The sequence below is a fragment of the Thermobia domestica genome, chromosome 7, assembly GCF_964235325.1.
Source record: "Thermobia domestica chromosome 7, izTheDome1.hap1.1, whole genome shotgun sequence".
NCBI lineage: Eukaryota > Metazoa > Arthropoda > Insecta > Zygentoma > Lepismatidae > Thermobia > Thermobia domestica.
In genome coordinates, this window is record NC_137460.1 from 287,953,691 (window position 1) to 287,979,023 (window position 25,333).

A 25,333-nucleotide genomic window follows, 5' to 3' on the forward strand; every position below is an offset into this window, starting at 1 on the left:
CTCACATAACCAGTCTGACCTCACACTCACTCAACCTCACGCTCACTTCGTGAGATTGAGGTCGAGTGAGCGTGAGTTCCGAACTCGTGAGCGCAGACCTCATGAGTTTGGACACCTTTGATATACAGCTCCTGAATCGTGGTGTGTGGAATTTTGTACCATTGTTCCTCCAAACCATGCTCGAGTTCCTTAAGGGATGCTGGTGGAGGGTAATGAAAGCGAATACGCCTTTCTAACTCAGACCACAATGGCTTAATGATGTTCAGATCTAGTGATTGTGGGACCCAGAGGAGGTGTGATAGCTCCTGGTCATGCTCCTCAAACCATGGTTTCACCGTTTTTGCAGCGTGACAGGGTGCCAAATCATTTCGGTAGATGCCATAACCCTCAGGGAACAATATTTGGGCCATGGGTGGAACCTGGTCTTCCAAAATGGCCTCATACGCCTTAGCATTCATCATTCCATGCAGGGCTATGATGGGACATGCAGAAAACCACGATATCTCTGCCCATACTGTAACAGAACCACCCCCATGCTTTACAGTTGGGAGCAGACAGTCTGTATCATAGGCCTGCGACGGTGTTCTCCATGCGTGAACACGACCGGTTGTTGGAAACAAGGTGAAGGTCAATTCATCGGACCACATTACGTGTTTCCACTGCTCAGGATTCCACGCCGTGTGGTCCTTGCACCACTGGATACGCCTCTTCACATTTACTGCTGTCACCAGGGGTTTGGCAATAGCGGCCCTGCCATGAATTTTCATTTTATGAAGTTCCCGTTGCACTGTTTTCGATGAAATCGGGTTCTGTAGGCCGGAATTGAGTTCAGACGTAATTTTCATTGCAGTGGTCTTCTTTTTACCTGGTACAATCCGTTTTAATGCCCTCCGGTTCCTATCTGACAGGATTGTCTTTCGACTACTGTTGTGCTTTGCAGACGTCATCTGCCCATGAATTGTGTATGCCCTCAAGACATTGGACACAGTGTCTTTCGATACCCCCTCAATGTTCGCCACTGATGCCACTGAAACTTCAACCAGACAGGCATCAACGATCATGTCTCTTTGGAAGTCTTTCAGGTCGCCCATTTTACAGCACCACGTTCACACCACGGCACTCACCGATGAACTGGTTACTGCTGACTGAAGAGGAAGGCCTACATAACACATTGAAAACAAAAAACGATCGGCAACCGCAACACGTGTTGTACAGTGGAGGGCCAAACTTAAATGTGCTGTAAGAAGTGTTTTAAGATTTTTTTGTCCAACCCCTGTACATTGCTGTAGTTGTTGATTTGTTCTTTTGAAATCCATGCTGCGACGTAGAAATGATGTTGTGCTTGGAAAGAAGAGCAACAATTTGGTTAAGTATTGCAGATTTACATATCTTTGAGAAAGGAGAAAGTGTTGAAATTGGTCTAAAATTATCTGCATTTGTTTTTACGCCTTTCTTATGTAGAGGTTTAATTTTTGTATGTTTTAATCTGTCAGGAAATTCACCGAGTTGAGAAGACAAATTTATTAAGTAATGTAACGGTCTTACTAGTTGAATACTATTTCTTTTTACAATGGACATTGGTATTTCATCTAGACCCGTGGACCATTTATATTTAGATCGTTTATTTATTGTTAAAATTTCATTTTCGGACTGTGGGTGAAGAAACATTGAGTTATTTATTTTGTTAAACAATAACTGCTCTGAAGAAGACTGGCTGTTTGGACCCATAGTTTTCTGTTTATTCGTAAAGTGATTGTTGAACAGATTGACAATAATAAATGGATCGCTAATAAGATTGCCGTTTGATTCAATTTCAATGTTTTCTTCAATTAATCGTTCTTTATTAGTAGTTTCATCTTTTACTATACTCCATAATGTGGCAGTTTTATTTTCAGATCTTATTATGCGTGTTGAGTAATATCATGTTTTTCCCAATTTTAAGATATTTTTGTCTTTTTATACCTTCTACAGTACTCTCTATAGTACTATTAAAAATCAATCTAAAAATAATGTTCTTTCACTGCTCCTGTTTTAATATAATTCATGAATACCTCATATTGCGAAAAATCCCATGTCTCCCCCCTCCCCTCTCCCAACAACAACAGTGTTTGTGCAGATCTGTGTGAAATGTGGAAGAATATTAAAGATATAACCACGCCAGTTAGTTGCGCGTCAGCTTTAGCAATGGACATACAAGAAATTACTTTGAAGAAAACTATGTGATGGAAACAGAACTACAAGTCAATAATAGTTATTTCCGATCATTGTTCCGTTCGCGTCGGTGAACATCATCGTGCGTACACGGACGACACGTAATATAGGCTACCAATGCAGTAATTTTTGATGAAAATATTAAAACTGACATTTGCAGTACAGTGCTTCTTTTGTGAATGTAATTACTATTTGTTGTATCAGCCGTGAAACAAGAAGAAAGTAACAGTAAAAATGACGGCAATAAATATAATACAAAAGGAAAATTGGTTTTATTTATTTTGTTTAAAAATTTCAGTGGCATATATTGTGTTAGATTTTAATGCATGTTAGTGTAAGATTATTTTGTTGGTTTATGTTTGATGTGCTTGTCTGAATGGATTAGCGTCGCAGGATACTTCATACAGATATCATCATTACAATGGTCTAAAGGAACTTGTGCTACGGAGATCCTTGTCACTAAAAGAACCTTGTACCGGGTTCGACCCTCACCTAGGTAATGGTTTGTGTTTTCGCCGAGTTAGATACGAGACATTGAATCGGAATCGTTCTCTGTATAAGAACAGTGTCATCTACCTGGGCCAGTAACCAGGCAAACTAGTCAGCAAACTAGTAAGTGTTAAGAATCGTGAATCGTTTATAAATATAACATTCTGAGGTGAGACAAAAATAAATTCGAACCATATCTTGTTGTAAATTTGGTTTCCCGAACAGTGACAGCTACAGGAATCGAATCCTCAGTGTTATAAATATCGGCTTCATTTCGTTGAAATATATATAAAAATGTCCATGGTACAAATCATAGGATTTAAGGTAACACAATAATATTCAAGAACCAATAACTAAGGTATATATGTTCTTCAAACTTCATGATCTTCAAATATGGTTAAGTAATAAAATAACTATTTATTCTTGCTATGTTTTCTAATTTATAACCTTTGCAATATCTCCTCCTCACTTCCTGAAAGGAACTCTGGTTAGATTTTCTCAGATCAACGCTCAATTGCTTCTATTCATATCCTTCTGGCTGTTTCTTGATATACAGGACAGCAAAAACTTTCACATAGAGCACAATTATAAAGTCCCAAAAGATTTGAAGCACTGAAAAAACAAATAAAAGTGGCTAATACTAAATTAACTCTGTGGTCTATGAACCGGAGGAGCAGTGCAGTATTCAGAAAAGCTCTTCATTGACTTCAGTTCTTAGCTAACTGGATTCAGTTTCTACTTTTTATTCCTATTTCTCCGAACTTCACCTTAATATTGTCCTCTTATCTGAGTCTAGGCCTTCCTAATTACCTTTTTCCAAAACGTTTCCACAAACGATTTTGAAAGTATTTCCTCCATTCTGGCTCTATTCATCTGAGCCTCTCAAACTTAATGGCCTTAACAACCTTAGGTAAACGATATAAATTATGCAGTTTCTTATTCTGAGAATATTACAAATTTCAATGTTGCCATATCTAGAACAATTGTGGAAAATTTACACAAATTTATTACTTCGGAAATTTTGGTGCAAATTATATTGGGAAGTTTTTACTTCATAAACTTAGATATTTATTTTATTTCAAACATTTAAATGTTTCTACTGTTAATAGTATGATCCCATTGGCTATCCCAGTCATGGGTAAACTAAGACCTGCGAGTCAGATGCAGCCCTTCGAAAGATTTTATCAGACCCGTAATATGATTCCTACGTGATGAATGAACAGAATTAGTTCGAAAAAGTTGTATTTAAAAAAAAGTCTGACATGAGTATTTAACTTCAATTCTCAGAATCAATGCTTCTCACTTCCAACCAGATTATGAGAAACGTCAATGAGTGATAAGGCTTAGTATTACAAGAATTTTGTTCCATATACCATTGTTCTTTTTAAGAAATTTTATTGGTTTGCCTAAAGGCTTTTTTCTTTCTCTTTTGACCCTCCCCTAAAATGCATATGCCTATCACTGGCCTATCTTGAAGAACATATCATGGATTCCAAGAATAAAAATCTATCAGTTTCAGGATTGTCCAAACACTTAAGCCAATCTAAGCATTCCATAATTGAAATCAACATTTTACGTAAGACGTTTACGTTACTAAAAGGATTCGTCTATGAATCCTATTATTAAAACAACAGAAGAAAAATTCACTTTAGACAAGGGCAATCTACACAAGGAATGGGATTATATCATTAACCATTAAAACATCTAAACGTCTGATATAAAGATTTTCTGTTGTGCCAACTTGAACATATCCAGTTCCATAATTGTACTAGATATGCCAACAATGAAATTCCATTGCTACCTTTGGTTCATTTCTAGTACATCAAAAGTACTGCTTCTCAATTTTCCAGTCTCTCACAGCTTTACTATCTTCATAATTGTGCTGTAAGTGGAACATATTGTTTTCCGGTATACCAAGAAGTAGCCAGAACGATGTGAGTAAAAGCGGATTCAATATTAGTCTGAAAAATCTGTGTTGCCAACGCTGCTCTCAGGTCGATACGAGAGAAAAATATTGTGAAAAATTATATTTAAAAAAAGTATCAAAAGTAAATAGCTACTTCATTATTTATAAATAAAAGTGCATTGATTTCAAACATTAACGTAAAACATGGTTCAAACTAACTCTTATATTATAATCAAAATAAAGTTGAATTGCAACTTACCCTTTGCAGAAGACAGGCCAGTAATACTATTAGGAGACATAATTTCCATCACTTGATTGTAGTATTTAGGTGCATGAACCATTTCTCTCTTTAAAGAAATGTTTTTCCAGTATGTACTGCATGCCAATTTTAATAAATACCACTTTGAACGGCACGTAGACGCTGCTTGTTGCTTGTTTCCTGGAATTTCTGCGCCTCTTCTAAACATTTCATCTGCAACGAATTCCCATGCTTCTAATTTCGATTCGTCTGTACGTAAAAGATAAAAAAATGTTTCCGTCTTCAAAATCTCCAACAGAACCTCTATATAAGTCTTCCCACTTTTAAGTTTTCTTCCCCAAAGCCATTCAGAGGAACGCCTGCGAGTTTGGCACTCTGAAGAATCTACAATAAGAATATACAGGTTAAGTTTCAGTTAATGCTTTTGATATTAATAGATCACAGTTTTACTACATCCGAGTCTCACAGCTAAAACGCTCATCATAAGCGTACGTGTTTGCATGTTGAAATCCAGCTGTATGTAACACTTTTATTTGTTTATTATTATCTTTCATACCAGTGTATTTTCCAGCGATAGTTGAGTTCTGGGAAATTGTAGTGTTTTCAAGAAGTTTATTATAATTATTTGAAAGAAGATATCAAAGGACTGCCATTTAAATCATTAAATAGATCTACTACTCCAAGGTATTGTTTTCCTCAACAAAGATACCAGAAGATTGCGTAGTTATCAAATCATCGGCTTCTAAATAAAAATACAAAAATACACAAAGTTTCATTTCGACGTCTGAGATTCAATACAGCATAAGTAACATTTCACCAATTTTACCAGAGAGGCAAAAAACTGTTTAAAAACGTCAGCCTTAATATACGCGGTATTATTTTGAGGGAATAACAGAGCCATCTATCGTGATATAGTTGTACTACTTATCCAGATTGTGCGTCATCCTATACTGATTCTAATGGTATCAAAAAAAAATCGCCAAAACTGGAGAAACGCGGTGTTGAATCTCAGATGTTATTTATTAATTTCTTATAGATAACTGTGTATTAGACTAAAAATGAGAGCTCCTTCGTGGCTAAGCGGTTAGCGTACGCGCCTTTGGCGTGGGAGACCCGGGTTCGATTCCCGGCGGGAGCTCATGTGGTTCGGATTCCACGTTAATCAGTAGGTCCACGTCTCATATAGCCTCGCTGCTGAAAGGGACGCTAAACTAGAATCAACTCAACTCAATAGACTAAAAATGAAAACCTTAACATAGGGGTTAATAATGCATTGTCTCTTTTGTTCAACATTCATGCTCTGTTCTCGTTACTGGTATTCAAAGATGGAAAAAAAAATCTTTAAATTTTACGTCCCAGAGTTATGCCATATTCATAAATGAAGTGAAGAAATGTTGATATATTACATATACGCCTTGTCCGCTATTCCAGTAGTTAGCTTGCGCGCTATTCGTGAAATGTGTCCCTGGGTCGATTTCTGGTAGGAAAGCCTTAAAATCTGAAAACATTACGGTGGTTCGGATTCCACCTTAAGCCACAGATTTACATCTGATATGCCTGACTGCTAAAAGAGACACTAACCTTATGGAGAATATCATAGGGATTTCCCAAGTGAAAGACAAGCCAACTTCATAGTAAATATTATAAGTCGGAGGAGAAAAATAGGTCCTAGGAGCAAAGCCAAATTACAAACAATGGACATTTCCATTGTTTTTTTTTATTACTCTAAAAAAAAAAAAAAAAAAAAAAAAAACTTCAGAGCTAGCTGATTACAGAGAACACTTCCTTTCGCTCATGCGACGATTCTAACTAGTCGAAATTTGCGATTGAATTTTGGTCTGCTACTCTGCGCTTAAAACAACGACCACCATGTCGGTACAGGGAAATGGTCTGCGCCAATCACTAGGGAAACGGCTTAGCGAAAGATACGATACATGTTTTTCAAATGTGTGCGACGTTGCTGATAAAACAAAGAATAAGAAAAGTAACAGAATTTAAGATTTATTTAAAAACAAAGCCGTTTATTTATTTATTTATTACCAATTATTTGAATATACCTGAATATGTTAGGACAAAGTTGAAGTGTACTAATTTGCTACATTATTGACATTGTTTGCAGGTTGAGGTAAGAAACCAATTAATATTCTCATGTTTCGGTCACCGACCGACCTTACGAAGCGAATTTTATTCATTCTTAAGAAAAAATCAACAATATAAAAGCATAGTTATTTGATAGTAGAGATCTAATTTTTTTATGCAAGTTCATCGTGGATTCGATAGTTATGCGCTAAAGGGAAGCTCAAAAAAAAAAATAATAATAATAATACATGAAAAAACTTTTCTCCAAGTAAAAATAATCTAAATTCTTTATTGAGTTCAACACAAGGACGCACAACTTACGATGATGATTATGTTCATGAGCATTCTGATAATTTACCAGTTCTATTATCGAACTACTTTACACATTAGCAATATTATTTCATCATAATATTTTCGCGCTTACTGTCGTTTTCTTTAGCCCATGGAACATACTCGTTAATTGTTTATATTAGTTCATGTGAACATTTACAAACTGACTGAAGTGTTTTGAGCTCATGAGTTAACATTTAGACAGAAAAAAACAACCAACAAATAAACAGATATGGTCTCACAGTAATGATAACAAACTAGCTACAGTGACTTATTATTGAATAAAATAAAATGAAATTTCTACTTTTATGTTCCACGAATATGTCCTGTAGGCAAATGGAGACGGATGATTAATGAGAGTGAATTATCATAAAAGAATCAGTGGAATGGTCATGCGGGAGGAAACGTCTGAATCGCAAGAAAACCCACGGACACGATGTTGTCCACCACAAATTCATATGGCTTGAATTCGAACCAGGTACCCCTCACACTAGAGGATTCACTATTGATCCACTGTGTCCTTTGATAATGAATGTTTGTGTTATGTCATGACGAGTAATTAACACAATATTATGTTCCAGTGAGTGAAATAATATAAGGAAAATCAATCTACTGGACGAAATTTATCAAAAGCTGAACTCTTCAAACGTTTGCTTCAATCTACGATCTCAGAACACAAAACGCAATATTTTCACGATATAATCTTTTGCAAATGTATCACCATATACCAAACACTAATCATCTCAGAGCTGAGGACAGGCTTGTAGCCACCCCAAAAATGTAGGGGGGAGGGGTTATCCAACCATATTATAGTTTATTTTCAAGTCTACCTTGACAATTTTAGGGGACAGTAAAAATTTAGGGGAACTGCTTCTTGTGGGTACGGGCCTATCTGAAGGGGAGAAAGAATATAAATAAATTTATGTTTATATATTTAGAACACTATTTCGTGTGAGGTTATTAAAAAGAAAAAGCTGAAGTTTCAAAGTAACAATATAAGTGAATACATAATGAATTTCTGTTAATATTTCTCTCGTTCAGGCTCGAAAAATCCTTGACGCCAGGTAGTCAAGGCGATCTGAAACAGGAATCTGGCTCCTAAATAAGTTAAATCAAAATAAAATTATGAAGGAGCATGTATGAAATTGTATTATTATGGTGCCTAGGTTTGAGAACCGGCGCCTAAGTCATAAGGAAAATTCTCGAGCACTTATCTTGTTTATGATGGTCTTTCGGCAGCCTAACTATTTGTCTGCCTCTATTCGCTGCAGCTTTCTTCAGCTTCAAACCACCGCGGTGACCACAAAAGCATTTCCCTTGTAGAAATATAGTAAGAAAGTAAAGCGCTATATAATACGATTCTTGTAGCGTTAAGATAAGAATAGTTGTAGCAATGGTGTGGAGTGAGCAATTGATAATGCAAGGTAAATAGTAGAAAAAATGAAAGGATGTAATAGGATATGAATATATTTAAAGGGATTAAGAGCTTTTTAGTGCAGAAAGTGCTTATTTGTATCCGTAGTATAATAGCAAGTAGATTCAGACGAAATAAACAATGTACGCCTATGGACTTTCGAAATATTGTTAAATAAATTGGTACTGTTCTGGGTTTTACAGCTCTACATCTTTTTTGTTTGGAAGACACATATTGAATACCCAGCAAAAGTATACTTGGAAAGAAGTGGCTAGAAACGAACTTCAAACTGCAGATTTCTTCTCAAAGCATAGCTGCTTAATATGTTTCAGCAATAATCTATCTATTAAAATGCTACAATAGCAATTAAAAGCGCGTGACCTCCAACCTATAACTTTAGCTTAAAAATCTTTCATTTACGGTTATGTGTGATGTCACCTTTAACAGAGACAAACATTTTAAGTATTTGTACTTTAGATAGTCTAAATTAGTTAACTATATCTTTTTCATAAAGTTTATGATATAAAATTATTGTTCAAAGCCTTTGTATTTTAATAAGCCTTCTCTAAAATCAATACATGTGAATTGTGCTTCCATCTTCCGAGTTCTTTTAAACTATGTTTATATGTTTGTGGCCAATCCTTTCGACAATGATATCTCGGAAACTACAGGCTCTAGAAAGATGACGTTTTCACTGATCGATTGAAAATTTTGCGTAGATTGTCCAGTTCTAATTGAATATTTTTTTAAAAAAAAACATGGCCATTATTTCTTTATTACATTTTTTAGGGTACACTGGAAGCGTTGAAATAAAAAAAAAGCATCATATCCTATGCGTTATACATTCCAACACCACAATGTTGTATATTGGGGTTGTATATGTCTCAGGCGTTTGTTCCATAGGCAAATAATAGTGGAAAAGGAAGGATAATCATTTCTCGAGTCTTAAGATAAATCTTTATTTTTTTGAGTGTTTTGCCCAATGAACACCATATATAACTGACATTATAATTAACTGTATATGTAATGTATTTGCTTATTACATACTGCATGCAAGAAGAAAGAAAACACTGCTCATACATGAATTAGAAACTTCAACAGGAAGTAGGCTCAAATCTTGCAAACGGTGCGAGATATTGAGAAAAAATAATCGAAAACCCCTTTATGATACCCCTTGCCGATTTTTTTAAATCAAGACGTCTTTCACTTTTGTCTGTAAAGGGACATGTACAGATGCTGTGAGGAATGAGAAGGAGATTTATGTTCATATGCGAATGAAGCGCTGTGTAGAGAGCGCAGGTTCAGCTAGGAAATACAGTAAATAATATTAGAAACCTACAAAATAAACAATGTATTTACTTCCAAAATATTGTTAAATAAATTAGTAGTCTGTTCTGCCTTTTGCTTACAGTCAAGAAATCTATAAGCATTGCTTTTGAAATCAAAATTGGCGAATATTCATATTTTTGTATTTGGGAAACTAACAACCATTTGGTGGTTGCAAGGGACAATTGTATATACCTGACGAAAAACATGAAAATCGATGGTGTTCTTGGGAAAAGTCTTCGAAGCAACTATTAATTTAATTTATTATTATTCCATAAGTATTAAAATGCCTCTTTCTTAACTTATCATATTATTGCTATTGCATTATTTAAAAATTATATTTTCTTAATTTAACTTCCCTCAGTTATGCCCTGGGGCTAAAGGAAATGGAAAATGAATAATTGTGAAATTAAATTTTTGTCTTCTCCCATCGGGAATCGAGCAAGGGACTACACACACTAAAGACACACCGTGGTAGTTACTAGACCAGGGGGAAAATTTTTAAATAAAAGTTCAGAGGAGAGTGTCTAAGAATCTGAACACGGCACAAACTAAATATTTGGAATTGATTTTAACGTCCCTTTCAGCAACGAGGCTGAAACATGGGCCTACTGATTAACGTGGAATCCGAACCACATGAGCTCCCGCCGCGAATCGAACCCGAGTCTCCTACGCCAAAGGCGCGTATGCTATGTTCTTAGCCCAGCATTATTAATTATCCCACAATAGTGATAACTCCTCTTGATAAACACTTCCTTCCCTGTTGGTTGCCGGAGAACTCCACAAAAGAGTAATACAAAAAAAAAAAAAAAAAAAAAAAAAAAAAAGCGTTCGATGTTGACCTGAAATAAGTAGTAGTAACACACAAATCATATTAACTTTACATCACGGGCGAGATTGACTTTTGAAAGGAAACAAGCAAGATTTCTTAGGAGATGAATATATTGTACTGTTTTGTTAGCAAGCTAAAGTCAATGACTTACAAACATCCTACATTATGGAACATCAACCCTTGTTATTTTACTTCTTTATTTTTTTTCTGTATTTCAAAATGTATTCAATGGCCTTTGCTAATGTATTTCTTTGAATGTTATTGTGCTTGCATCTTTCAGTTGTGCAGTCTGTGAGGAATCGCTTTATTTAACATCAGTAACACTCACGAACTTCACTGCTGCGTAACTTGTTGACATTGGCAACGGGGTAAAGGGGAATATTTCCGCTTCTTTCACCAACCTGCTCCAGATAGATCTTTGTTACTCCTCTTGTAGGCGTCACAGGCGCCAATTCTCTTTTGTTTAAGCCTGCTGTCCTTGATAAAGTTATTCATCCACTTGGGCACATTCGATACTACTGATATAACAACTTCACTTTGGCTGTCGTACCAAACACATCCAATCAAACGTAAAATGCTTTCGTGCTTGCAAACTATACACTGAGAAAGCGAATACTTTATTTTCTTTCGGAAAGACTTTCCAACTACTGTGACGTGATATTTGAGTCACTGGCAACGAATTAAACGAACTAAACCATTTAGCAACTAAACGTTCACTGGCAACTAAGTAACAGTTGCAAGGATCGAACTTTAGTTAAATAACTAGTACTTGTATGCCACGTTAGTTCCTGTACGGTTCAATCGCCTATAGAGTCCTAGGTTGACTCCGTGCTCAAACATGGCCAAAATAATGACAAAAGCGTGCTATACTCCGATTGGTCGGATTTTACATGTGATTGATATTGTGCCACAAAATCGTCGAATGATCGAATTTGGTTCGCAAGGGCCACTAGGCTGAAGCTAGAAATGAGGCAGAATGTGAACTTTCGCTGAACATTGAATGTTCTTAAGGATAGGTGTATAAATTACAGTATCACTTTTCACTTTTCAGAAATCTTGTTTGATACAAAACTAAGTGTCCAAATGCAGAAGCCAAAACGAATGCTTTATGCACAAAGAAACTGTAACTTGAACATAAAAATATTCTGTAAGTTTTCTCCCGCTGAAAATTTTGAGCTTATATGCTGTCTTAAAGTTCACAACATTATCAATTTATTCACCAGTTGCCGGGAATATATTTTATTTGCAATGTAATTTACAACTCCTATTCCTTAGACAGATGTAATGTTTAATATACAGCAAATAAAGTCTTAAAGCTGTGTGAGTATATATATTTACTGAAGCGTTTGCATGTGTAAGGCAATATGTTTGCATAGTTCGGAGGCCATTTCGTCGCCTCTGCAAGTGACATTTCCTTATTCGTAAAAACAAATAACGGAGGTATTTGAGTCAATCGAATTTTGAGAAAAGCAAACTTGTTTCGTTTTGTTTTACCACCGCTCAATGCCTACGAATTACGAACACTAAAAAGAGCTGTTTCTAAACCAATGAAAAATTTAGTTACCAAGAGGCCACGAAATATTTTCTCAATCTTAGATCAACGTTTTATCTCAATATGGTTATGTTGTAACATATTTGGCGTAAGTTCTCCAGCATTCAATGCCGCGTTCACAAAAGCTCTCCACTGACTTCTTTCCTTAGCTAACTGCATCCAGTTTCTACTTTGTATTCCAATCTCTGCGAAATCCATCTTAACATTGTCCTCCCATCTGCGCCCAGGTCTTCCTAATGTCGTTTTCCGATTGGTCTTCCAGTCAAGACTTGGAAAGCGTTTCTACTTTCTTCCATTCTACCTACATGACCCGCCCACCTAAGCCTCCTAGACTAACAATGTTGGGTAAACCATATAAATCATGTAGTTCCTCGTTATGAAGTTTCCGCCATTCCCCATTCCCGTTCCTCTTGGGTCCGAATATTCGTCTCAGGATCTTGTTCTCAAATACTTTCAGTCTATGTTCTTCCCTCAAAGTAAGTGACCATGTTTCGCAGCCATACAAAACAACAGGCATGATTATCGTTTTGTATATATTAAGCTTCAAATTCCTCGACAGAATTCGCGACGACAAGATTTTGAACCGAATAGTAACACGAATTCCCTGCTTTTAGTCGACATTTAATTTCTTCGTGAATATGATTTTCCTCTGTTAATATTGATCCTAGATATTTGAAACTATCCACTTTATCAAAAGAATTATTTAATATTTTAACGCATCCATAATTTGCTTTATTCCGGTCCCGACGCACTTCCATGTATTTAGTTTTCTCTGCATTTACTTCTAAACCCATGTCCCTGCAAGCGTTTAATAAGATCTCTGTATTTCTTTCTATTGTTCTCCTATCATCCCCTATTAAATTTACATCATCAGCATATGCCATAACCTGGTAAATACCGTTCAGCTCTAGGCCCTGGTTCCTATCTTTGATTTTCCTTATAGCGTATTCCAGAACAAAGTTAGATAATAATGGCGACAACGGATCTCCTTGTTTCAGGCCATTTTCGACGTAAAAGCTTGTGGACAAAAATTTTCCTACCCGGACTTTACTTTGGGATTCATTTAAACATATCTTAATTAATGTAATTAGCTTTCTCGGTATTCTCGGTATATATCAAACGACTTTTCCTGGCAGCTTGGCAATCAATCAAATTGATCACTCTTGGTAGATAGAAAACATACAATCTTCGATGTTCTGTAAAGCGTAAATTAAAACCGATACTGATGAAACATCCAAAAGCGTCGACGTTAGTGTTAAAAAGCAGAAGAAAGTATTGAATTTGCCAAAGTTCGGAAACATAAACCGTTGTTCTGTGAGGAACGTAAACATTCTAGATTACAATAGCTTCAGAATGCAAGCATTCTAAACGCTGAAAAATACAAGATATTCTTACTCTCAGGTGCAAGAAACGAGAATATATGACAAATAAGAAGCATAAAACCCTGATGGGATATGTACAGTCTTGTTCAAAAAATCTTAGGAACGCACCTTGCTTTCGAGGGCCACGTTTTGGCAAATACATAAGAAATTCTAAGATTTGGGCTTAAGATAAAGATTTCAATTGGCCAAAGAATATTCCGATTTATTTTATTTACTTTCAACTGTGGATGAAGGTGCAGGGATTTTCAGAGGCCAGTTTTAAAATAATTACAGAGGCATAAATAGTCTGAATCTGCCTAGATTAAAAGTGTTAAAATTATGTGAGCGCATGAGAGGATTATTCAAATTAACAAAAAATTGGCTACTTACCAATGAATCCTCCCTTGGGAAGCCTAAAATATTTTCCATACGTTTCGGAATGACAAACTAGTTTCGTCTTCAGTGGCAAGTGACAAGGATAAAAACGGGTAGGAGATAAAGGTGTCACGAGCAGGGCACGGAAGTTAAAGATTTTTTAAATTCTTAATTCCCCAGATTTTGAGACCTTTCTCTCCCTTCGCAATCATCTGATGCTCTAAAAACAGTTCTACACCTTAATTCGAAAACTACCTGGTGTGATCCCCGCAATTCGGAAACTTGCCTTGTTCTGTTTCACAAAAGCACCAATTTCGTCACAATATGGACGCTGTCTGATCATTTTTTCTCCAATTCTGCACTAGTATATGTAAATCATCCCGCTCTCTCCATATTTGAATCTATTTCTCAGTGTCGTCCACTATGAACTCACATGGCTCGGGGATTAAACCATCGACTCTTGAAACCAAATGTAAGCGCTCTAGCAATGTGCTATGGTAACTATATACGTTTGTTGTTAAAAGCAACATCATTTTACATTTTGTTTGGGGGAGGGGTGTTCTCCGCCGACATAAATGTTTCACTTTTTATATCAATGTTTTACTATACATTTGATGAAACTAATGTGTTTATCACATTCAAGGGAGGGAGGAATTACAGCCTTCTGTCCTGCCCAAATGACGCTCCTGAAACATTTGCTTGCAATTACTGGAAAACAAAATTAAAATAATCATTGAATAACACTCATTTCTCAGTAGTTTTTAGAGCTCTGCCCACATTATAGACTTTGGAAAGCAAAAGAAAGAAAATAACGCAAATAAACGCGTTCATGAAGCTATGGAAACATTTTGTGACAATTTGTATATTCAGGGTCTGAAAAGGCATTTCAGAACGAATGAAGGAGCTGTCTGAATGGAGAGGGTATATTACGTCATACAGTCTGCTCTTCACAAGCAGAGCATGGAAGAGTAGGACGAGTTAGATTAAATACCAGGAGTAGTTAGTCGATCGAGACATGTGTTTCTGAATGCATAAGCACTCGGCTTAATAGTTTAATTGTAGTTTGGGCCTATACTTTTTGTAACATTTTGTGTGCCGCGAACTGCAACATCTACTACTAAGAATCATAAGACAACAGTTAGAAATTACATCTAACTCTGCTTTTACTACATTCAACTACACGGGAAAGAATAATCTACATCTTAAGAGAAAACACAAACTCACCCGCAACGGGTTTTGAGAAACTTTGCTGAGTATGCTGTTCCTCAGGGTCTCTATCCTTGAAGGTGGCTGTAGAAACCTTGTGACTTTGCTCAATTTCTGCAGCACCAAAATGTTGTTTCGGCACAGAAGAGTTTCCACTATCCTGTACAACTCCACTTTCACAAGGCTGTCGTTTTTCACTTTCAAAGTCTTCAGTGGAATGCTCTCTCTCCGAAGAGTTTCCAAATATTCTATAACAAAATTTACACAGATATTGGCTCTCAGCGGACTACAAATTCGCAAATATTCGAAAAACTTACTGACAAATCTTACACTTCGATTCTTCTACACTTTATTGACTAAAGATCATGTCTGAGTTTAGACTCCTATACTATGTTACGCAAATGTCAGAAATTTTATAGAACGGCTATGATTGTCCATCCGTCGACAGTATCAGAACAAACACAGTAAAAGATATCAAGGTGCTCTTTTTTTTTTTTTTTTTTTTTTCTCAATCGATTCAGTGTCCCCAAAATAAGTTTCCCTCCCTTAAATTTATGTTTAAACCGAAAATTGTTCAAATTAGCAATTTCCAGTTTTAATCTTCAAAGGTTAGCGACTAATGGCTTTTTGATATGATTCATCATTCGAGAAACAGATTCTATCTTAGATTTTATTTCTCTGTTGCAACTAGTATTTATATACAGAGTACTTCAAGTTTGGGTATTCAATTCGCGTAGTTTGAAAGTCTATTGTAGTTTCACACTCTGAAACGATACTCATTTCTTATGTATCTCATATTCTTAATTGTAATAAAATTCATATTCAACTCTATTCCACAATAATTACAATATATTTAAATGCATGTTTAAGTAATAGACCTTTATAATGACGTTGAAATGGAGGACATCACCGAAGATGAAAAATCGATGTCTTTATTATACAACATACGATACAAATGTAATTCTCAAAGGCAGAGACGCATTGTGTATGTGCACTAATTGCACGACATATGACAGAACAACGAATTTCATATAGCAGAACGATGATTGTTTTCATGAACGTACGAATCACGGACATATCTGTTTCTTTACATATATGTGTGAAGACTTTTAACGAACAAGCTATTTACAACAACATGGCGAAAAACACATTATAGAACTGTTACATTATGCCAGTTATATAAGGACATACATAAGTTAGATACAAAACAATTAACATACATAAGTTAAATACAAAATAATTAACACATTAAGTAACTCATTCAAGTATTAACAATACAGGGTGATTCTTTATAGGGTTTATAACTTCAATCAACTATAATTCTTTATTGGAACGACATACAGCCATGGTTTATATGTCATTATACTGCAAAACACTTTAAGTTTGACTCACGTAGTGAGTAGCTGCGGAGTTGATCACACGCGGCGCCACCGGTCAGTCGTTGAAAAGGGAGACTTTCACTGGTGCGGAAAGAGCTACGTGAGTCAAACTCTTTGGTTTGAAGAAACAAAGTCAGCAACGAGTGTTCAGTAGAAGTTTTTCACACAATACGGCAAGAAACCAGCCAGCAGACCAACAGTATACAAATGACACCAGACATTTGTTGAAACAAGTTGTTCTGTGCGACACACAAAGGCTCCAGGGTACTCACCCGTGACTGACGATGTGGTGGAAGCAAAGTTTTGTCCGCATTCCTCGAAAATCTACACGACGTGCATCACAAGAAACTGGTATCCCTCAAACCACTGTTTGGCGTGTATTGCGTAGACGTTTGTTCATGAAGCCATACAGACTGTCCTCGGTTCAAGTACTAAGTGAAGCGGATAAACATACCCGACATGAATTCTGTGTTACCATGTTGGATCGCGTTAGTGGTGATGAGTCATTCTTGAACAATGTGGTATTCAATGACGAATCAACTTTTCACCATTCCGGCCGAGTCAACACATGCAATTGTCGTATTTGGGGTACGTAAAATCCACATGTGCACGTAGACCTGGTTCGTGACAGCCCCAAAGTGAACGTGTTTTGCGCTGTTTCCAGAGGAAAGGTCTATGGACCATTCTTCTTTGCTGGGAGCACCATCACCGGCATCGCCTATCGTGATATGCTCCAGAACTTCCATATTCGACAGTTAAATGATGACCACGATGGCCGCTTATGGTGGCAACAAGGTGGTCCGCCAAACTACCTGATAGACATAAGGGAATTTCATGATGAGAATTTCCCTGATAAGTGGATAGGTCGTGGTGGACCAAGTGCCTGGCCGCCACGGTCTCCAGATTACACGCCACTTGATTTCTTTCTGTGGGGGTTTGTAAAAGATAAGGTGTATACCCCTCCCCTACCTGATAATGTTAATGAACTGAAACATTGCATCGCAACACCCATCCTGGACGTTACCCCTGAAATGCTGGCTAATGTTTGGCAGGAAATCGACTTTTGTTGGGATGTGTCCAGGATGACCGCAGGTGCACACATTGAGCCATAATGGATTTGTCACAAAATACGTGAAGTGTTTTGCAGTAAACCCTATACTGATTGAAGTTGTAAACCCTATAAAGAATCACCCTGAATAAATAAAAATAATGAAATTAATTTGAAATAGATTGTGTGAAACAAAAAAAAAAAAAAAGTTTTTATTGCATAAAACCGTACACATTATATTCCTTATAACATTTACATCATATTTAATCTAAATCTGATTATGCATTAAGAATTCCAGAGTATACTAAAGGCTATCATTTAATACTAGGGAAATACAGTGTCTAGTTACATAAATATTGTAATATTTTCCTTGAAGTCAAGATTGGTGCAATTAATGTACGTGAGATCTTTGGGTTTTCTCCCTTCACCGTTTCTTATGAAAAACACGAGGCAGAAAAACGTTTAACAAAAAGAGAGTCCGGAGACGCACTAGTGTCATTATACCTGTCCTCTAGCTTCTAAGGTATGGTTCTGGAAAAATCTATTATAGGAAGGCCCCAGGGCCCAGTGCAGCCGACCAGAGCAGGTTAGATGTGAGGCTCCAGCCCAATGCAACTGGATAGGATCTTCTCAGAACAACGCAGTCAAGAAGGTAGGAATACTCCACGGCCTGATGCAGCGGACCAGAGCAGGTTTTAGTTAGATAAGAAAACTTCATGGCCCAAAGCAACCGACCAGAACGCGAGAAGTTTGGTATGGTGAATCCCAGATATGACTGATGCTGAGATTTTTGCGGCTCCTCCTTTTATATTGGATCATCGAGGTCCGTCTTTGAGTCTCGGAACTGGCGCTGTTACAGATGGCGTCGTCTGCCTTCCAAATCACATGATAGCCGCTACAATGTAGCTAGTTGTTTGTTTACAATTGTCGCATGTTTGGAACATTACAATATAGAGAAGCAAACAATCACATGCAATGATGATATTTTCCAACCATTTTCTCAACTGCTACCATTTAAAGAATGTAACGATTCATGGTGTAAAAGTGTTAATGTTAGTCTTATAATCCTCTTTTTATGTTTCATCTAAGTTAAAGAAAGCTGAACATATGACACCAGGTAAGAAGTACAAATTATATTTTAATTAATTTATAGTATATCTTTATCTTAGTATATCTTTAGTAGTGTGCAGAACATAAACTGTTACCACAACTGATACATGATTTTGAGGATCTACAGAAAAAAAAGAAAAAGAAAACCAGAGGAACATTGTTTTTACAAGTCAGACGATAAACTTCTTGCAGTTACAAACGATAAATAGCAAAATATAGAATACATTTACGACGATTAATTGTGGCTAAATTGGCGTCCGCCGAGTGATCATCACCAATAATACTCCCCAGGTATCGAAAACTTGTAACCTGTTCAATTTTCTCCCTCCTACTTCTATATTTGACACCCACCACTCGAAGACGTAGACGAAATCGAACTTGAAACGAACGGGATAACCTCAGACCCAGAACAACTGCTTGAACACGTGAAATCAGTTTACAAAAGAAGAAAGAAGACCCCCGACTTGGAGAAAGTGTATAGGGAATTTGCCAAAATGTATGGACGTATATTGTATTTGACCACAGAGCGCAGCGGCCACACACCCACGTTAAAATATATAACCAAGCATGGATGAACCGAGAAAGGATGAAAGAATAAAAATTATGCAGATAAATGCAGGTGGGTCAATTACAGTAATGGACGAGATAAAAGAACTCGCTGAGAAGGAAGATATAGACATAATTTTAATACAAGAACCCTATACTAAAAACAAAAAACTAACGGTAATGGGAAAAACAGAAATAGTGTACGCAGGAGAGAAACCTATAAACAACACAGGTGAAAAACAAAACACACGAGGAGGGAAACCAAAATCAAACCACATTGGAGAGAAGCCTATGGCAGTGATAATAAACAGAAACAAAAACTACAAAATTCTAAACCTAACCCATTTTAGTGACCCATGGACAAATTGTATAGAACTTAAATCACAAAATCGAGATATTATGATATTAAACTGTTACTGTCAGTATTGTCTAGATATAGAACCTTTTTTAAATACCATGACAAAATTCTGTGATACAAACACAAAGACATATTTATATGCGCCGACGCGAATGCTAAATCTCCAATTTGGCAGAGTAGATATACAGACGACAGAGGACAGAAAGTAAAAAAATGATAGCAGAAAATGATCTGGTAGTAATAAATGAGGAAGGTCATCCGCCCACGTACAGGAGTAGACAAGGGGGTGAATCAAACATAGACATAACACTAACAACATTGCAACTCAGCGACAGAATAACAAATTGGAGGGTACTAGACGCGGCTACCCTAAGTGATCATAACGCAATACTATTCTAGATAAACAGCAAAACAATTCTAACAATCTAAATGAAAACGATAAACTGTAATATATAACACAAAAAGAATAAATTAGACTAAATTTTGGGAGACAATTAAATTGCCACAAATTGAAGACGATAGCGATGTTGATGAAATAGCTGAAACATTGGAAACTGAAATAATTAAAGCAATTAAAAGTTCAACTAAAAACACGAACATTAAATGGAAAATCAAATAAAAACAACTCCTTTTGGGATAATGAACTAAAAGACTTAAAACTAAAAGCGAGCTAGGAAATTATATCAAGAGACGTGGGAAATAGAACTGAAACAAATACGACTAAGAAAATACAGGGAGCAAAAAGAAATATATGAAAACAAAATAAAAGAAATGAAAGTAAATTGTTGGAAGAACTACTTTAAAGAAAATACTAACCTAGACATTTGGGGTGAACTACATAAAATAATTAGTCAGAAAATAAAGAAGCCAACAACTCTCTCAACCTTAAGAAAAAAGGACGGAAGTTTTACTGAAGGATGAGAAAGCACCATAAAATTTTTAATGGAAAAACTTTTACCCAAGGACGAAAAAGAAGACAATGACGAGGTGTATAAACAAATGAGGGAAGAAATGAAAATTTTACCAATAAACGACGAAATCATGGAAGAAACAACCAATCGAGAAATAAGTAATTACATAAAATGTTAAAAAAGAAGAAAGCAGCAGGTCCAGACATGATAAAACCAGAAATTTTCCTCGAAAATGCAGATACATGGTCACCATATCTATCAAGACTCTACAATTTATGCCTCAAGACGAAAAGAATTCCTAAAATATGGAAACACTCAAACTTAGTAATAATAAAAAAGAGCGAAGATAAAAGAAATGATCACCCTAAGGCGTATAGACCGATCTGTCTCTTAAATATAATAGGAAAGATATTCGAAAGAATAATCATTAACAGAGTAAGCAAATATCGAAACATAGAAAGAGATAAGCTACAGCATGGCTTTAGGAAGAAGAAAAGTACGGAGACAGCTATAAAGAGGCTTTTAGAATTAATGGAAAATGGAAAAATAGACAAGTACCAGATAGTAATCTATGTTGATATCAGTGGAGCTTTTGACAATTTGTGGTGGCCATTACTCTTCAAACAATTTAAAAAAATGAAAGTACCTAAATCACTATACCAACTAATGTTAGAATACTGCAACGAAAGACAGGTCACTTACACGGCACCAAATAATAACATTACCTCATGTAACACAAAGGGATGTCCACAGGGATCCACATACGGCCCAACGATGTGGGACATCCTTATCGAACCCTGCCTAAAAACACTGGAAATTACGGAAGGAGTAGTCGGCTATGCAGACAATATCGCAATAGTCGTATCAGCACGATCAAGAGACGAAATTGAGAGGAAAGGGAACCAAGTCTTCAAAAATGGTGCGAAATAAATAAACTGAAACTATCAGGAAATAAAACTAAATACACGATATTTGGGCAATCTATACAAAGAGATCCAATATTAAAGATTAACAACCAAAAACTGAACGAGTGAAAGAATTCAAGTATTTGGGAGTATGGATTGACGATAAACTGAACTATGCTAAACATGTCGAAAACGTAACTGACAAAGGAAAGAAAGTAGCACATAAAATACTCACAATTGCAAGAAAAGACTATAAGATACCCAAAAAGACCCTAGAAACGTACAACAATGCTGTAATAATGCCAACAGTAAAATACTGTGCCAGCGTCTGGGCTCACAGAATATTTGCAAATAAAAAATTAAGGGAACAAATAAACAGAGTTCAGAGAGGAGTTATAATTAAAACATTACCGATAGAATCCTTACAGGTGCTTGCACTAGAAGAACTAATCCACTACCAAATACTAAGAGAAACTATAAAACGATGGGAAAAAAATAATGAAACTATAAAAATAACAGAGATTCTAGGTACAAATCCGAACAACGAAGACGAACTAAATATGTTGATAGAAAGAAAATGGGAGGAGGAATGGTACATCACAACAAAAGGAGAAAAGCTCAAAGAATACATACCAACTATCAAAGTAAGGAAAGAAATTGGTGAAATAAAGAAGGAAACTATGGAAGCGCTGTCGGGACATGGACCCTTCAAAACACATTTGAAAAGATTAAATATTGAGAATGACGAAATGTGTTCATGTGGAGAAATCCAAACACCTGAACACGTAATATGGAATTGTGAAAATTACGTAACTAGTGAAGAAATAAGAAATCTCAGAGATGAACTTAGTGATGAAGATTGGACTAGCTTACGGCAGGATAAAACAAAATTCGGTAACTTTCAAAAAACAACAGCGCATATAGTGAGAAACCTATGGAATGAACGAACCCAACGAAGAAGCTAATTGAACAAATAGCACTTTGAAAAAATACAACTAAAAAAAAAAAAAAAAAAAAAAAATCTAATAGAAACAATTTTAAAGTTCTGGGAAATACTCAGAACTATAGTACAAACTTACGTTTCTTTTTCTTTATTTATTTATGTCGTTTTTATTTCTATAACCTCTATTACCAATGTGTGTGTGTCAGTGTTGTGCGTGTTAGTGTAATAAACACATATGAGAAACAGTGTGATAAAAGCATACAGAATCATGGAAGAAAGAAGAAACTACAAGACAGTTAACACCAAATGAGAAGATGTTGTTTTTTACACTGTGTTTTGTTTATTTTTTCTTTTTAAATTTTTACTTTTCAGGGTGGTGAATGGGCTGCTTCCCAAGCATTTATATCACGTACTAATCAATTATTTGCTTTCTTCTTTCAGGTTATTTTCTGCATGTAAAAACCATAAATAAAGGAAAATAAACAAAGAAAAAAAGAGAGAAATATAAGGGCATGGTTTGAAATATTAGGTGCCATGCTGAAAAGAAATGTGCCTCACCTCAATCTGCTGAGGTTTGACAGCCGAAAAGACAGGGAGATAATAAAGAAGGATCAAAGTATAAGACTGAGAATAAAGGCAAGAGGCAGTTGCGTCTGCCATAAATAAGTCCGAAAGTAATCGGCCAAGGCAGGGGGAAGTGGAGGCTTAAAAAATAATACCACTTCGTCACTTCGTTCCTGTCACCGTGGCTTTTGTCTTTCTAACATTTATTTCCATCCCATATTCTTCACCGCCCTTCCTCAAGTTTTCTAACATTACAGTGCAAAATTTGTGGATGTAGTTGGGCGTTACATTCCGTGGCATCAGAGGCATGAAACATGAACGGCAAATGAGGCAGTTATCGGAGATAATCTTATACTTAACAAATATAATAAACATAAACGTCGCTTCCAAACATATGAACAAAGCATTGCACTTGCAAAACATGGCCACATATTCGCTACAATACATGGGCACACATTTCATGTTTCCAAATGGTCGCTATAGCAAGTTAGTTCTACCAGAAACCGAGGCAGTCCCTAATAGAGAGTTTGAACAAAGAGAAAAATGACTCAGAAATTAATACATCTATCGACAAAAAATAGATTTTGGACTTTGAGAATCATGCGCAAACGATGTCCGATCAATATGCTCAAAATATTGACATAACAGAAAGCAGTGTAATTGCAAAACATCGGATTATATATTTATTTATTTTCACTTTTTGACAACTTCTGTAATTTTTATTAAGGCTAAACATGTATTAATATCTCCGTGAAAATTAAGTGAAATATACGATAAATGAGGACAGGAATTTTATTAAAAGAGATTACACGTTTTCAATAAACGAACTACTTAGATTCTTATGAAATTAAAATATTACCTTTCAAGTTCACAACTGGTAGTACTATCGACCTTCTGTTCCGTTCCGTTCCTTGAGAGCGATTCGTGTGATTCCGTAGTTGCATTCCTTCCTGCCATAATCTCGGAATCAAAATGAAGTAAATTTGTGAATTCATTTTTGATTTCAATCTTTGGATCCACTACATACTGCGAGTTGGAAGCGAAGTCACGATTTATGGTTTCACATTTTGTTGAATTATTTTCTGTCCATACTGACAATCTTAAGTCTTTGATTTCTGTGAATGCATCATTTCCTTCCAGTGGGTCATCAACACAACTATAATTTTCGGTTTTGAAGAAACTCTTACATTCGGTAGAATATGGTTCACATTTCACTTTACATTCATTTTCCATTATGACTTCAAATAATTATACACAATATATGATAATATATATGTAAGGAATATAAAGCGTACATACGTATAATCTGATATTTATACTTAGTAGCTGAGAATAAATCACTTATACTTGGTTCAATAATGAATTCTTCTCAGAAGAACCTAAAAAAGAAAGAAAAAACATTAGAAACTTTTTCAATTTATGACCTGAAGAAGAATGAAGTTCTTCCTGGAAGTGCAAGAAAAAAGAACGTTATATCAGATATCCTACTTGTAACTTCATCAGGGTTTGCCCATTGGATCCACCTAAAAAACTCACCTGGTTTTTTGAGCTTTTTGATAGCATATTACTGGTACAATTAAAAGTGATTACATTAAAAATAATTTTTATCAGATTTTGGACTTTCCTTGGACGAATTAGATGCTTTCACGTTAAGGTATACAATATTCAACGAAAGACCTTTATAAAGTTCTGAATGCACTAAATGAATAAAAAAAAACATAGCTTGAGATAATTATAGAACAAATTAATGTATAGATTAAGTTTATAGCCTATTTGAAGTAAAATATGCAATTTTATATTTTAGAAAATACCTTCCGTGAATAGTGTGCTTCCTGACTCGGTGACGTTGAGGGACGTTATCCTTCACACGTTGACGGGTTTAAGGCCATAGGTTCAGGTAGTACCAGTAAATATGTAAATACATTAGTATTATTTCTTATCTTTGATGGTATCACAAGAATTCTTCAGTAAAATTTGGTTTTCCAACGACAACAGTTTAGTTCAGTGATTTGTTGCTACTGTTCAAATAAGCATTCTGTAGAATCAACACCAGCACTAGTGTAAGCAAATTTAAGAAGCTTAATGCTCGGAGTTTCGAAGACTACGGAACGCTAACTATTTCAAGTGCTGAATTCAAAATTCCGCAAAAAGAATTCGAGCTTTTCAGAAAAAAAAAAAAACGCATTTTTTCACACCATAAATTTCATCCATCTTGACTCTGGAACTATT

The 25,333-nt window shown here is 35.8% G+C and overlaps 1 protein-coding gene across 3 annotated transcripts in view; it reads right to left on the minus strand.

Annotated features, from left to right (window-relative positions):
- Positions 1–25,333, minus strand: part of LOC145691009 (uncharacterized) — a 156,669-nt gene that overhangs the window by 121,794 nt on the left and 9,542 nt on the right. The window contains exons 2-4 of one of the 3 annotated variants that reach the window (XM_081766505.1): positions 23,964–24,483; positions 15,359–15,588; positions 4,866–5,249 (exon numbers count right to left, since the gene is read on the minus strand). In XM_081766505.1, coding sequence (XP_081622631.1) covers positions 4,866–5,249; positions 15,359–15,588; positions 23,964–24,337 — 988 coding nt within the window. In that variant the 5' untranslated portion in view covers positions 24,338–24,483. Of the gene's footprint in view, positions 1–4,865; positions 5,250–15,358; positions 15,589–23,963; positions 24,484–25,333 lie in introns of those variants that run through there. The other 2 variants (XM_081766508.1, XM_081766506.1) reach the window with 2 other exon arrangements.